We start from the raw sequence: 16,626 nt of genomic DNA, 5'->3' as shown, positions 1-16,626 counted from the left end.
TGACTCAGCCCCCTTCATACCACCGCCAAGGTGGATGCTCCAGCTCGGCACCAGGAGCCAAATGCTACCCCCCCCTCTAAATTACGCAGAGAGGGTGGGATGCCGGGCCAAGCACGGCTCTGCCCGCTCGCTCCAGCCCTGCATCCCTCCCGCCCCACCAGCACCTCCTGGTTATGTGCCAGGTGGCGATTCCCTAATCCTTTCTGCCGTGGCGTGGGAAGTTGTCAATCATCGCTCTGTCCCCCAGCCAAGGCTGCCTCTTTCCAACAGGGTTTACACCCCGTGCGGGGCCTGCTCTGCCTGTCACCTTCAGACACGACGCCCAGGGCTAGGCAAGACACCCCGAATCCGGCCGGCGTCCCCAGTGCCTCCTACCACGAGTGCCCTGGGACAAAGTGTTTTGTTTGAACAGAGCAGCAGGAGAGATCGCAGCTTACAAATATAGCTGCTTGCTGAAAGCAACTTCCTTAGGTTGTCTATTAAAATAACGGAAAAGGCCATTTTCTGTCTTTGCGAAATTTTCAAGCACCCCACCGCCAAAAAAGAACTACACACTTCCAAAGCTAACTGCATAGCCCGGATTCAAGAAGGAACCTAATGGAAAACTACATTAATATCAACTATGTATTTCAAGGTAAAAGCATAACACTTGGCCATAACACATCCCATCACCACTGCCTCAGCTCCCTCGTCGTCTCCTTCTTGTCTCAATCGCAGGATGACTTTCGCAGTAGCAACATGAAGGAGGAAAATGCCATGAATACTAAGCCAGGCTCAGCCACGAAAGCAAGAACCACCTTAAGTGTACCACTGGCACAAGCACAGCAAAGGTCTTGCAGAAGGTGGTATATCCATGGCCGGGAGGTACAGGATGAATTTCAGGTGGCACAATGAATATTAGTGGGGTGGCAGAGGATTTTTGCCGCCCGCTTAGCCGATCACTCTTACAGTTTCCCTTGAGCCAGCACTTCTGCTTCTCCAGCCCTACAGCAAGCTGGCTTAAGGAGCTAAACCACCTGAAAAGTATTCACTTTCAGGGCTAGTTTTTGGTTCACTTCGCCGGGCTGGCTCAGCTGTGCTGGTAAAAGGGGGATGGCAGGAGCCCCTCTCCGCTCCGCTGGCTCTCAGCAGTGCCGAGGCTGAGGATGCATCAGTCAAGTCGCATCCCTCGGCTATGGTTTCACATACGGCATTAAAATAACCCTTACAACCTCAGTTCCAGCTCCCCCACGCCAGCTCTGCTCTTGGCACGGCTAGGCTGCAAAAGCAAGGTGGGGGGAACCAAGCTGCCTGGAAAATAACTTGCTTTTCACAGGTGTCTTGCCTCAAATCAGGTCCCCCTTACATAATGCTGAAGAAATGCCTGGGGAACCACAGCTGAACAAAAGCAAGGCCAAAACGAGAAGGCCACAAACCCGGTCTGCGAAGCTCCGCTGACAAGCCGAGGTAGGCAAAACCGCTGCGCTGCAAACATGGAGAAGAGGAGCTGTACTTGCAAATGCTCCTCCTGTCTGAGGGTGAGGGATCAGATACACAAGGCAAATAGCAAAGGCCACCGTGGCTGCTTTTGGGGAGGAATGGCAAAGCCCACCTTCAGCAAGGGCTCCCATGGATGGCTTTGTTGGCAGCAAGGAATTTGGACTCCACCTCTGGATGCTCACCCCACTGCATCCCCCCTTTATCTGGGCTGCTGCTGTTGCCTGCGGGGCCATGCGCTAAGTCCAACTAGTAAGCTGATCCAGGTTAAAAAAAAATAATCCTTTAAAAAAAAAACCTAAAAAAAAGAAGAAAAAAATATTTTCCCCCTCTCTTTTACTGTACATTAAGAAAGGGCAATTTCACCTTGGCTGTGTTTTGTTTCTGACACATTTGTGCCTTAAGCACACAAATGCACTAAAGCATTCAGCTCCAGATGAATTAAAAGGGAACACGCTCATAAACAGCTTCACACTTTAACTCATCACATAGTTTAAGCACATTACTACACAGGCAAATTATTTTTTCTGGAAGACAAACATGCAGCTAGCCAACTGCAAGTGTGAAATGGTGCTACAACGTACACAGATCACAAATTCATCAGCTAGAAACTACAGCTAGGGAGGCACCAGTCAATTCACCTTCGGACAAGGAATCCTACAGGCAGGTTTGCTGGTGACCCTTCTCGTCTCAAAGCCTCAGACTGCATATTACAAGAAAACAGGCAGGTAGTCTGAAGATTACTTAAATGAATGCAAGTCTGGTTATACCTAACAAAATAATTAATTACAGTATAAAACCAGAAGAGCTGGCACACTAAAATATGCTACTGTATCACCATTTAAGCACAGGGTAAGGGGAAAACGGGTGTTAAAAAGAGAAAGAAAGAAACAAAAAAAAAAACCCAACAAAAGCCTCCTTTGAACTCCTGGGGCAAACTGAACAAAACCCAATACTTAACTGGTGCACAAATTACAACACTTACAAGTTCTGGCAAGATACAGCTAGGGAAACTTCCATCACAGCAGAAGATCATATTTCAGTTTCCTGCAGGATATATCCTAATCCCAGTGCAGGACCAACTGTGTTTGTATGTGGGAATGGTACAGAGCCAGAATATACACTACAAAAAGGGGTCTTGAGAGGAAGAATTGTGACAAGAGAAATTGCTTACCCTCAGCAAAGTAGCTTGACACGTCCAAGTCACTGCTATAATTAGCTACATAAAAACTATATGACAGTGAGACCTGGAATATCTGATAGCAATACAGGTATTTTCTGCTTAATAATTTGTTACCGAATGACAGATGCTTCTCGCCTTGTCTTCACACAGACACCCCGAACATCCCAAGCTCTCAGAAGGCTGGTATTTGCAGGAAAGCTTGGCTTCCCATATTTGGGCTAACATGAAAAAAAAAAATAATCATATCCTTTCTTTTGGGTCTGTTTTTGTGACAGCAAACACTTTACTGCCTCCTCCACAAAGTGCATGCGGGTGCCCGTGACCGACCGAATTTCCGACCACGTTCCCATCAGCTCCCCATCGGCGTGGCAGTGACCGCCGGACCCTTGGGAAGCACTGCGGTACTGGTTGGGTGATCCTGCCTTTGCCAGGGACTCAGGAGTTTGAAGACTGTGTGTGGTAAAACAACCAGACTGATAGTTTGGTTTAAAAAAGGAAAAAAAAAAAGGGAGGTTTTACTGTTTTGAAGCCTTAGACTGAAACACTGCCAAAGCAACTGAAGTTCAGTGCATTTGGGAACTGTGTTAAACTGCATATTCCTGATCTGCAGCAAGAAAAGTCTGCTTTGCCCACCAGAGACTAACCCAAAAGCAAAAAAATAGTATGATAAATATAATAGAGTAATATATAAAGTGTGCAAGACCTCTGCTTCCCCCTCCTTTCTTTTAAAGGAAGCAAATAAAGCTTCAAATCTACCCCACAGTTCTCTCTCCTATCAGTTCCCCTTAGCTCTTCACTTGATTTACATCTCATGAATCTGTTAGATACACAAGAATAAACAGATTTTATGTACTGCATACCTCCACACCACAGTAATTTCCGTATTTCCTTCTGTCCAGACGACAGGCTGCAAGTGAGCAAGGACAATCTATAGGCTGAAGTAGATAGTAATTGCCCTGACAGTTTTGAAGGACTTAAAAGAAAAGAGCAGCTGCCACCCCAGATCATAGCAGCGATACCTCCACCTCGGTGACAATCGTCTTAAATTATCAGAGTGAAGTATAGCTTACTTGTATTGGTAGAAAGAGTAAGAAAATAAATGGGTTAATTTCCAGCATCACTTAAAAGAAACAGGAGGTCCTGAAGGAAAGGGAGAAACACAACACTATACAAAACCTGACAGCCAGAGAAAAAGTTTCCACTTGACTTTCCCTACTGAAAAAATCTCTTTAAGCATCGTTTTCCTTTCCCATTGAGTGACATGAATTTGTCGTGGGCAAAGTTAACCTGAACAAAGGCAGGAAAAAAAAAAGGAATAAAAAGCAGCTAGCCTTAAAGTAGCTGGATATTCATGACCTTTTCACTATTTCAGTGGCATCTCTCCTGCCTCCTGACCCCTGGCATAAAAGCAGGAAGAATTCCACCGAGAAGCTGATACACCCTGGTATTAACGGGAGGAAGAAAACAACAATTAAACTATGGATAAACCAATGACTTCAGGCTCCAGGACTACCTTAGTAGTCAGTCTGCTGGAACAAATCAGGGCAGATTTCACAGCACTGAAGTGTGAAGAGCGAAAGCCGTGTTCAGACATGATGAGTGATTGTTAAGTTGGTATTGCACTGACTGTTCAAGTGTAGGATGGGGATGCCCAGAGCACTGCATGTAACTTGAGACTCAACTATAAAAAATATGAGTAGATCTTAAGTCCAGTTCATTGCTCAAAGCCAGGAAAGGCACTTTTTTTTTTTCTTTTTTTTTTTTGAGGGAGGGATTTGAGCCTGCTGGTTTCTGTGTGTGAATTTCTCTCTTCTTGGCAAGTACTTTTTTTTTTCTCTGAAAATCTGAATTAGAATAGCTGTGGTTTCTAATGCAAGCCCAAAATCCAGACATCAGAGGATGTGGCTAGCAGCAATGAACCCTTTGGCTGTACGTGCACAGCACAGCTGGCTGCTGAGCAGGAAGAATAACTTAGGTGAGGCCATCTAGTCCTATCGCTGTGACAATCCCCTAATCGCTTTGCTCAGCCTTACAGAGCAAACAAGGTGGATTTGCTCACGGTGACAACATAAGCACCGCACCCCACCACCCCTGTACAGAGCTCTGCTCCTCCAAAAGGCATTTTCCCTTTCTGTTACTTTATCTTAGCCTTAAGAAAAAGGAAATCGCAGGCTCTTGCTGCTCCTCAATCCCTGAGCGCAGCTCGTGAATGAAATAAATCCTGCAACTCTGTGCTTCTCTCCTCTCGGCAACATCGTTTTCCATGGAGGGGTGGGACAACAGATGCTCCAGCATCACACCGAACTTACAAATATATTCCAAAGTAATTGGACTGGGTTTCTACAAATCTACTTTAAAGAAAAAGAGCTACAGTCTTTCTTTAAAAGAACCATCTGAACGTGAAACGACCAAGCCAGCAAGAAAAATTAGATTTAGTGTTTATCTAACCAACATAAATCTTATAAATTTTAATAGTGAGGCTATAACACGCTTGAGGCCCACATGGGAGATGAAAGCAGGGAAAAGGTTTCATGGAAAGGCAGCAGGGAGAAATCTGTTTTTTTAATTAGGAAACCAGAAGAGATGCAAGGAGGACTGTAACGTTAACATCTGCCACAGTCCGCACCGCTACGGTGGTGAATGGGTAATTGTGTCTGTCTCTTAAATGACTGTCAGCAGCACCCAAGCCACATGACAAACTCCCTAACTTGAACACTAGCACAGGAGTACGCGTTCATGCTGAGAAAAAGGCACGAAGGGCACAGGATCGCTCCTAACACACAACTTCATGGTGAAAACATGAGTCTGAAGACTTCTGCTGGAAGCCCAGTGTGAATCCCAGCACCAGGACCCTGCACAGAGAAGAAAAGTGGTGGCAGCAAGATCTGTCCACATCACCTTAGTGAAGCAGGAGAGTATTTTCCCTACCTTGCTGTTGAGGAACTGAGGCAAAGAGGCTTTTAGCCAGCAGTCTGCAAGAGAAGCAATGGATAGAGTCTAGGTGTCCTGAAACACAACCCTGTAGCTCAGCCATGCACCTCTAGATCACGCCTGCTCTACCTGCATAATTCTGCAAGTCTCATTTTGACCAAAAACTAGGATTTAAAAAAATTATTATTGATTACATGAAACAGCTGTGATTGTAACATGCATATCAAACTTAGGAAGGTTGGGTTTTGTTGCTTTCTCCCTCATATTCCTGTTAACTCACAAGGGGACTGCAGTCATTTCTAGGTTCACAAACCAGAACTGACATGGGAGCTGTTGCTCCTCCTGCCAGTGGGTGTCTTGTCTTTAGCACTAAAGCAGGCACAAGGCTGCGGATTTATCTGAAAAACACATGAGCAGCATTTCAGCTGAACTGGTCATAAGGTTTCGGGACGAACACCTCTGCTTTTTCGGGTGGCTTGCTAAAAGAGACCATTTCAGGCACTCTGCAGACTCTGGAAGACATTGACCTTTCTTTTCTTGGACTCAATTTACATTTTTCACTTCATGGTCATGTGGGATTATTATCTGTAATTGAAAGTAAAAGTGTAGATTAAGGAAAAAATTTTGCACGAGAACTCAATTATATGGCAAATTCTGTGGCTGAGGAACTACAGAATATATTCAGTCCTTATTAAACGTTGTTTCTGAAATGAATGTTAATTAAAGGCGGCTGAAGATGCAGGCTGGATGGATGAAGACAAACAGAACAATCTCAGACTGTTGCAAAGACAATGCTTCCCCCAATGGAGACAGAACGGATGGCTAGTCTTACTCAGATTGCATCTCTTGAGAGGACGATTTATAATGTACAAGACAGGAGAAATTTATTTGCTAACATATGGAAAACATTTATGGGCTCTACTGAGGATCTGGAATTAAAGAAACACAACCACATATTGTTAAAACTTCTAAATGGAGATTTCATTATAGAAATAAGCATTTTCACCTCAAGTCAGTGACATCTATTTCTATATACTTTTGCTTTCTGCCCTGTTAGGTATGAATTTCAGAACAGAGGTTTGTATCGATTCATCTAGTTGCTGTAGGTTTAATCCCCAGGAAAATTATTAGATGGCAAAGTCCTGTTTTTAAAGATATAACCCATGCTTCAGAACAACGGATAGGGAGCATATGCTGTAGGGACGGGGTAAGGTACTGCTGCCCAAGTTCTGGTCTTGGCACTGCAAGTTACAGCGATGGGAGGAGATAAGGCTACCGACACCCACGATGCTTCCCAAGCAAATGCTCATGCATCCACAGCTGCAGATAATTCACCCCCTTAAAAACAAAAAAAAACCCCTTCTGGTACAAGAAAAAATGATCCTCCATTAAGCCACATAAGATCATAGCCTGAGGGAGAGCTCTACCTTTGGGGCAGACCTTCTCTTTCCTATGTAAATAACTTGCTGGACGCCTGGCAGGGTTGCGTGCTGGCTGATGAATAAACGAAATGGATGATGTACGAGTTGCACGCACAAAAATATGCACAAAGTCATCATCCCACGGAGAGGCATTGAAGCTAACAGGATCAGAGACAGCACAAAAGCCCTGTGTCAATCAATATCCAACAGCCATATCAGGGTCAGTGCTTGTGTGTAATGAGGGTGGTTGTTTTAAAACCAGTGCCATTACGTTGGTGCAAACATCAGTGCTGACGTGCAAGATAAAGCTGGGGTGGCCATCTGCAAAGCAGTGTAAGAAATGTGAAGTTTTGGACCACTGTGGTTGAACAGATTGAAACATCTTCAAGGAGGGGCAGGACCTCGGGCCAAATGTTTGAGGCAGCAGCGCAGCAGCGATGGCTGGGATTTTCAGAGACGGGTAAATGACTGATTAAATGACTCAATCATGCAGATGCTTTTGAAAATTCCGCCGCATGCATTTAAGTTTATTCATGCATGTGTGGGAGAGGGGGAGGACTGTGAAGATTTTAATAACTACCTGAGGAAATAAAAAAGAATAAATGTACTTTCTCTTTAAAACGGAGCAAGAAAAACCCCAAACCCTAAAAATGTATTGTTGTGGCTGGAGAAAAGAGTTTACAGGGAAGTTGTAATGAAGTTTTGTGTGCAAGGATGACCAAATGGACTACGATCCACAAATCAAAATGAAGTGCAAAGAAAGAATGAAACAGAAGGGTAAAAATAAAACATCACAGCCCTATCAATTTCTTCCAGCCTGAAACCCCTTCAAACTTCAGTCTGTTATTTCTGGCTTACACAGACTTCATACTCCACCATCACCTACCAGGATTCCCAGATAAATGGGAAGCCGTGAACTCCAAAGAGATTAAGTACTGCAGTGAAAGGATAGACTTCATCCAGAGAAAGCCAAGAAGAAATATTGGGGAAAAAGATGCTCCTAAAGCCTTATTTTTGGAATACGACAACACACTCGCCCTGATGCGACAGCTTGACCAACAGCACTGCGCAATCTACCACCGTTGGCGTAGTCCCTTCTCACTACTCTGAAGATCACTCAACGTGCGGAGAGAGCTGCCAGGCAGGGCACAACCCCAGGCGTGAACGTCCCCCTGCATCCCAACAAGGTGCTGACCGCAGCTGAGGTTTCCCTCCTTGCTAATGCTATCAAGTAGCTTGTTCCTCCTTCTCCCCTGAGCACCTACCCATAAATACCCACACAGCGGGGGGTTATCCGTCACCTCCTCGGGGTCAAGCAGGGGGGAGTATCTCTGGTAGTTCTGGCTCTTCACTTTGAATAGAGCAGTTTGAAGGATTTTGATGCAGCTGGAGCACCATTCAGCCAACTTTCCTGATGTAAAGCAACTCCTACTTAAAGGCAACAACTTCTTCCTCCTGGTAAAAAGCACCCTACGAGTTTAAAAATCAACACTCAACCACAAGATTGAGCTTGTGGAGAAATTCAGGAGCACTCCCAGGTCCCTAAACGTCAGCTGGTTGGATTTTAGCAAAAATATCCTTTCCTATTTCCACAGGCTACTTTTCATTGCTTTAACACTGAGTATTTCCACATCTAACCCAACGAGAGCTGGCACACGCCTGCCCAAGGCACATTTCGGTGGTCATCCCCTTTCTGATGAGCACAGAAGGGCCACACGCAACTCTAGCGCGACATCCAGACCCAGCAGAGCACAAGTCACCCAGTGAATCTGGGGACAAAACAGCACAAATCAGTAAACTGCTCTGGCTCCGGCAGGGCCTCACCCCCCCCACCCCGGTCCATCCCATCCCAGAGCCTATAAATCACTTCTGGCAGGTAGCTGGGAAGCAGCTGCTAATGATAGTTTTGCTGCGGAGCGCAGGAAGTCACCTTTTAACCCTGCCTGCTGTTGTTTGCCTCCCGGAGCTGTGACAAAAGGACAGATGCGGACAACATGCCAGCCGTCAGGAGGATCTGGTCAAAACACAGCAGGGAACCTGCCCTGGTCCTGTATCAGTGCAACATCACCCTCAAAAAACACATTTTGGCTTCGGGTGCTTCCTGGTGCCTGTTTTCAAACAGCTTGACGCCTGTCCTCAGTTTTTCCTCATTCACTCTAAAGATGCAGGGAAGTATCCCAAAGATGACTTTAATTGAGTTTGCTGCTGCTGCGCTGAGGACGTCCCACCTTCCACCCTCCTGCCATCCAGTCCCCACCTGCACCACAGGACAAGGAAGGCATTTATAATATAACTAGCACATGCACATGTGTGTGTGTGGGGGTGAGATCAGAGCTGAGCAAATAAATTCAATAAGACAAAGTATTCGTTGTGAGCGTCTTGTTTTCAGCCCATGGAGTATCTGTGATCAGATTACAATTTCATCTGACATAATTTTTTTTTTCCTTTTCCTTTTAAAGTGTGCAAGTGTAGCGGGGACAGTAGCTGCTTCTGTTTCAGGAAAGCTCCAAAATACATTTTAGACATTACCACAAATTAAATACTAGCAACTCACTCCTATTTAAGTCATTGCTGGCTGAGTAGATGGCATGCTACCGTGCCTTCCTCCAGCTGAAAAACACTTATTTGAACTTTTGATGTTTCATGCATAGGTGAAACACCTTTAAAGTTGGCTTTTGTTAACAACTGCAACTCAAAATCTTATTTCCTTGAGTATGTACCTGAGTAGCAGCCACCTACTTGAGCTTGTGGGAAGCTTCTCAAGAACAGAGAGAGAGGTATTAAGAGGTGTGTGCAACACTCACACTAAGCCATAGAAAATGAGGGTGATTATTTCCTCACTTCTAGCCCTGACAACATCTGCTCTACCATGCTTTTCACGTGGTGACTGGAGGTCAACAGAAACCCAATGCTTTACACTCTGTAGAGGATATACTTCCATCAAATAAAACACACCCACTGGCCAAACACAATGACGGCTGGAAGCCAACCCCGAGGCATAAAAAGAAAAACCCTTTCCCACTTGACCACGTAAACCAGAGCATAAAGGAGAATGACTTCAGGTGACATGTACTTACTGTGAAGACATCGTCATCGCCGACCTCAGCCTCATTGTGAAGCGTTGACGAGGAAGTTGTAGACCCTAGAGAAAAAAAAAAAACAAAACACCAAAACAGCTTTTTAACCACATGACATTTCTATGCAACTGTTTTTTTATTAGGCTGGTAAACATTTGGATTCTCACAACTTTGTATGTTGCAGGTGTGTAAAAGAGTGGCTCAAATTAAGGAAGAAAAAACCATCTACTGGTAGCTGGGTTGGAAAGGTAACATCTGAAAGTGTTTCTCGGCATGCAACTGCATGGCTGCCAATGCTAATTAACTATGTTAAAAATAGCAGTTAACATTTCCAATTACAGAAGAGTTTCATTCCTGAAGAACGGTAAAACTACGTACTAATCAGCGCTCAAGACGAGATCCTCAGCTGTCAAGAAACCGTATAAGAGTTATTCTTTACGTATTCCCTAAATCTGAGGGGAAAATGACTTTTTATTAAAAAAAAAAAAAAAAATCACTTTGACAATGAAGAGTTAGCTTGTGTTTTTTTCTTCTTCTAATTTTGGAAGTTGTCATACATTGTAAAGGTCTTCTCTGTTATCAGCTGTTTCTCAGATAACCACCTTGCCCCACGTAAGCAAAGTCTTTGAAAGGAGCTGAAATGCGTAAATACCATAGACAAGAGCAAAATACTGGGGTGCAGTTCTCATTAATTACATGGCAATCATCTGGAAAAGTGGCAAATCACACGAAGAAAACCTTTCTCCAACCTCTTTCCCTACCCTGTGGCTGTCCCCCCGGCCCAGAGTTGCTCGAGAGCCTGGTCAGCACCCACATTGCAGACGACTGCAGGGAGGGTGGCACACGACATTGCTGAACTTGGCAGTAAGCTAAAAGGGGGTGACCCCCCTCCCCATCCCTGGACAAGGGTCCTGGACCACCTTCCCAGCTGGCTTCACCCCCCATGAGGCTGCCAAGTAGGGTGGGTGCAACAAGATGCTCTGATGGGGGAAGAAACCCCAAGTCAAAGGCTTTTTTTTTTATGTAAACCTACTGTTGTACTGAATTAGGGCCACATCACATCCCTAACTAAAATAGTTGAACAGTTTCTACCACCTTCATTCTGGACATTTTTTAAAATAATGTGCTTTATATAATGCTATCTGCACCAGCCTTGGCTGCTCGCAGTTGCATCATCATGAGATGTGCAGAGCTAAGTGCGAAAACCCACTTAAAACGCTAAGTAACATGAAAACATTTGTGCCATTTGCTACATTAGCTTTAAAAGTAAAAAATCCAGACACTCTACAGAGCTGCGTAGGACTCCTGTACTTGTGCACAAAACTTCTATACTTCTGATGCTCCAGGGAACAAACTATCGGTTAAATATTAATAATAAAGCAGCAATTTCATGAAGTTTTGAATGCACAGTTTGTTGTGCTTAATATTAAGTGCTAAATGTGATCAACCACGTGAACAAAAAATAAACGATAAATGAAATTCGCTGCCCTAAGCTGTGTGTGCACGAGCCAGTTATTGTTTTTCATTCAGAAAGCCTTATTTGGAAGTTAAGGAGGAACACATTCATGAGGATCAGTCTGTGCTGTTAATGGGATAAATATAGATTTGCTGATTTTGAAGTATCTGAGATAAAGCAGAGCTTGATTTTAAATACCTCCACTGTAATATGGATCAGAAAGAGCAGAACAGGAGTTGCCACATACCGGCGTCTCCAAAATACTACTCAATACAGCTGAGTTATCATCTCCTTGAAACTGTGCACGATCCTGTGCCACTTAGATAAAACATGACTTTTATGACTCAAAATGCTTCCCAGTTTTAGCAAGCAAGAAGAAGAAAGCGGAAGGCCCACCTGTAACTTCTTCACGTTAATAGCACAGGAAAAAGCAAATTAATAACTAGTTGAGAAGATCCTTCCTCTGATGAGGTATTTACCAGGAAAGAGCCCAGAGGGATTAATTCTCTCCCAGTATCTACCATTTCCATCCTAAAGCAAGGACAGGGCATCCAGAACGTTACACTGTCTTATGGAACAAACATCCTCAAAAAGAATGCACATCTGTATATACATTCGAGCTAGTATCCTCAAAAAATAATACCACCTGTATATAAAAATATCCCGGTCACACTGGGTGAGAAGGAGAAAGGCTTTGGACCACTAGACCACTAAGTCCCTACATAAAGTGGCATGGTTAAAACAAAAAAAAACCAAAAAAAAACCAAAAAAAAAAACCCATGAAGAATCAAATTTCATTAAAATAAAGTACTATTGAATTATAGCGGTATTATGATTGCCTGATTGCCATGAAATGTGAAAAGGAAAAATTTATGACAACTTCCAAGCACAGGCAATTCAAACACATTTTTTACAGAATTAAAAAAACCCCAAAAACACAACAAAGTCTTCAATAACTACCATTCAACTAAGCGGACGCAGACAAAACTAATTACTGAAAAAAAAAAACCCCAAAAACAAACCAAAATTTTATTCAACTCCAAGCAGGAATTCATACTATGATTTAACAAAAGACTCAGTAAGATGAGATTCAGCTGCATCTAAAGAAGAGCCTGGGCCATCTGAGTTGCCACCGCTAGCGTGAAACCCACGCCTATCAAAAAAACCCCCAGTAATAACAGACTCAATGATAAATAAGGGGGGAAGTCTGGACAGACCAGGCCAGATAGGATTGGAAAATACTTGGACTGAAATCCCTTCTCTCCTTATGGAATGAGAAAACTCAGTTCTTAAAAGTAAGCTGAGGCTTGCTCAGTGCAGGGTAAGCGCGCAGCTACACTCTGACACGTGCATAAGAGACGTCCAAGCCCAAGAACTGATTTTAAACCCATCCCTCTTTCCAGCTCCATGACTCAAAACCCTTTTCCCACTCTTCCAAGGGTTGCAGTGGCCACCATCATGTGCCGTGGTACCTTCAATGAGGTCCTCGATGGCTTTCCTCACTCCTCTGTCGAAGGCTCGAGCATCAGCGGGGCTTTGAAAAGTGAGCCCGAACTTTCTGTTGTCGACTTTCCAGTGATGGAAGGTGGGGTTCGCCTTCGTGTACACCAGGTCCTTCTTCACAAAGCATTCCAGCACCACCTGGGAGGGCACGAGCCCCAAAAGAGGAGCAAAGTCACTTTTCCCACCCCAAGGACAGAGCCAGCACCGTCTCAGCCCCGTCCTGAAAGCAAGCCAAGTCATGCCTCACGCAGGGGAACATCCTTCCCTACCAAACGATGACTAATAAACACCAGACACTGTAATTGTTCTCATAACTATCGTACATTCATCTTCTGCTTGTGCTTTGAGTAGGTGCTTGCTCCCTACCTCAGGAGCCTCCTTCAGACCCAGAACCAGCGTGGCACAGGTTACAGCTCGTGGGGGCTCAGGTGGAGGGAGAACCTCTTCCCTCAATAATTTTGCTCAGCAGAAATTTTATCCACCAGCAGCAGATTTAGGAGGTGCTGTAACACTCCCCTCACCTTTTTTCCCCTCCCTCACCCTCAGCCAGGCACTCATCTCAAGCTCTCCTGTGCCAAAAACCATCTCCAGGGTGATGCTCAGGCAGATCAGGAATGCCTTGTTAGACTTATTCCGTCCCCCAAAACCAGAAGCACGGCTCATAAAGTGTCAAAAAAAAAGCATCCTAAGCAAAACAGTATAGCAAAAGACAAACTATACTTGAAACAGCTTTAAAATGCCAGTCTTCTTGAAATAAAAATAATTTCCGACTCAAATAATGCATTTTTTTCCCCAAAACACTGAATTCACACAGCCTGTGCAGGGAGCATATTTTTAAGCTAGCCCATCTCTTCACAGGAGCGAATTTTGGAAGAATCAAATATATAAAAATGAGATAACAAACTGTAACATCTAAACCGGACCCTGGAAATAGGGAAAAGGCTTTATTAATTTGATTTGTGCGGGGAAAGAAGAGAGCTCCTTTTTAGATAAACAGCTACCAGAAGAAACCGAGTGCATCAATTCATAAGAGACAACTTGTCTTCATATTCTCACTCCGCTCGTTCAAGCCTTGAACGGCACGCAGCATAAATAATTCATGGCTGTTCTAAAGGCTTGCACTGCATTACTCAGTGCAATGTGACCGGCTTCATGGGTTCTTTACACTTCAATTCACTTCTCACATATCTCTACTAGGTCTTAGAGGAAGAAAAAAACCAAACCCCAGGCCCTTTTTCGATCATCAAAGGACGTCTTTGCACATGGATGTCAAAAGTTTACCTGCTCCTTCCAGGTGGCGGCACAACCACCTAGATAGCAAAAGATGGCAATTCTAGATGAGGATGGGTTTGTTTTGTCTAATCTGGTACTATTTTCACATGCCTGGTTTTTATTTAAAAAAAAAAACTTGCGCAAGAATACAATAGCAATAGATTTGGGATAATTCTCATTATAAGAACAGACAAAAGTTGAATTAGGTTCTATTACCAGTTTGTCTTTCTGCCTTTCACCATGGATTAGAAATCCACTTCTTCCATTGCCCTCCGGGTACGTGACCTTGCAGACGCCAACTCTACTGAGACCGCCTCCTTCTTGTGGCAACCATCCCCCACTGGAGTCATCTCGGGTCATAACCACAGCTTTGACTCGCACAATATAGCTGTCACTGCAATGGTAACAAAACAAAAAAAAACACAAAACCTTTTGTGAGCATCATACAGTCTTCTCAGGGCGTTTTTCTTGAGGGCGGTATTTAGACAGCACTGATCCAGTCCTAACGCAGAGTTTCTACCCAGGATGGAAGTCCACCTCTGTGGCGGATGGTCTTGACCGCTCAAGCCACCATAGGAAAGAGACCCATCAAACAGCAAGGAACAATCCTGTTGGGTTTCCAAATACCAACGTACAGATCAAACAACCCATGGTCACGGACACTCTTTCCCGCGTGCAGTTGGGGACAGGGACCAAGCGAGCATGGTGACGTGGGCAGCAACCCAAAGCCACTACCCACAGGGGATGCACTGGGGCATCAGGCCTCCAAAGTATTGGAAGAACATGTGGAGCTCAAATATCCTATGAACAAAGTGTTTTAAGGTTTTTGTGATCAAATTAGTGAAGTGGGCTTTGGAAGACAAACACTCAAATTCCTCCTTAACTGGGACAGCCTTATGGCAAAAAAAACCCACAAGTGTGGTACCTCAGATGAAAGGAGATGGGAACCATCTCAGCTGAGGTCATCGGGACCATACCATGTCCCTAAAACAGCTCCACCAGCATTTCAAGGGGCTTAAAAAGGCAGCATGTCATAACCTAACAAGAAGCTATTCTGGAAGCACCCGAGAGATTTGGGGATAATCCAGGTGCCCATCGCAAGGGGACAAAAGAGCCCCCACAGTGGGAGGCTCCACTTCCCCAGGCCTCCTCCCATACCCTTTCCACAAAGCAGTTGCTCCAGCATCTGCTGGGGCTATCACCAGGGAGGCGGTCATTTGGGAGCAGAAAGGCCGCTACAGGACGTAAGCAAAAGCCATGCACCTTGCATGGGACACATAACAGACTTCAAGCTAAAATGGGTTGTCCCCACCCCAGAGCTTCTAGGAAATACCAAAATTAGCTTTTCTGTCCTCATGTTGTCGCCGATTCCTGGCTTGGTGTAACCTGTCACGTGTTAGACATCAATTAACACAGTGACTGCTCAGGAACAGCGCCAACGGCTGTGATGCCCTCACAGGGACCTCCCATGGCATGGTTAGATGTCAACCATGCACAACCACGGCACTGTTGGCTGCAGAGCTGCCGAGACACCCACCAGCACCCGCAAAGGTATTGCAGGGCACTCAAACCTGGGCAAAATGGGAACATTAACAGGGGCTAAGAAAAAGGACATACAAAGAAAACCGTCCAGGAATTGTCCATCTCCAGGACATCAAGTGAGCTGACAAGAAGAAAGTTCAACTCCTACAGGGCTCCAAGAGGAGGCCTTTCAAAATGACAGGTATCATCCCTCAGGGAAAGAAATTCCTCCTTGAGGGAAGCTCTGTAGCCGGACGTTTTCCCAGCATTCTATACAACATGACAAGAGAACAGGTCCTTTCTATCCCAAATTAAAAGCAGAGGTAGCTTTCTTCATCCTGCACCAGGTAAAACTGCCTCTTGTTTTCAGACATTATTTTTGCATCGCTTTTGTAATCCAAGTGCCAATATTTGAAGTCTGAGTTCCCCTTTCTCCAATATGACCAGATTTTATTTCATACCTAAGCAGCCTCACGGATCCTACTTGAAGGCACTTCTGAGGACAGACCGAGGGAGGAAGTGAGCATCTCCTGGGTAGAGGCGTCTTGGACCAGCTAATCCCTTCTGCAGCTGGATGGATCTTGCAAAACACACGCTGTAATTTTCCCTTCACTGGCTTTATTTTATGGATACACCAACTTTCTCACCGGACCTACACAATGAAGGCAGCACACAGATGCTTCAGGTACGTCCCCTATTGCTCTAAGGACTTTGCACTGGCTAATGAAAAGCATAATCAGATACGCTGCCCATACCACAGCTGATGTACACAGGGTATTCACAGAA

At 44.7% G+C, this 16,626-nt stretch overlaps 1 protein-coding gene across 1 annotated transcript in view; it reads right to left on the bottom strand.

Annotated features, from left to right (window-relative positions):
- SPRED2 (sprouty related EVH1 domain containing 2) overlaps positions 1–16,626 on the bottom strand; it is a 68,757-nt gene that overhangs the window by 13,514 nt on the left and 38,617 nt on the right. The window contains exons 2-4 of the mRNA XM_068414032.1: positions 14,536–14,713; positions 13,017–13,185; positions 10,089–10,153 (exon numbers count right to left, since the gene is read on the bottom strand). Coding sequence (XP_068270133.1) covers positions 10,089–10,153; positions 13,017–13,185; positions 14,536–14,713 — 412 coding nt within the window. The remainder of the gene's footprint in view (positions 1–10,088; positions 10,154–13,016; positions 13,186–14,535; positions 14,714–16,626) is intronic.

Source organism: Nyctibius grandis, chromosome 1 (genome assembly GCF_013368605.1).
Source record: "Nyctibius grandis isolate bNycGra1 chromosome 1, bNycGra1.pri, whole genome shotgun sequence".
Lineage (NCBI taxonomy): Eukaryota > Metazoa > Chordata > Aves > Nyctibiiformes > Nyctibiidae > Nyctibius > Nyctibius grandis.
Note: the sequence above shows the minus strand (reverse complement) of the source record. Positions and strands in the feature narration are given on the sequence as shown.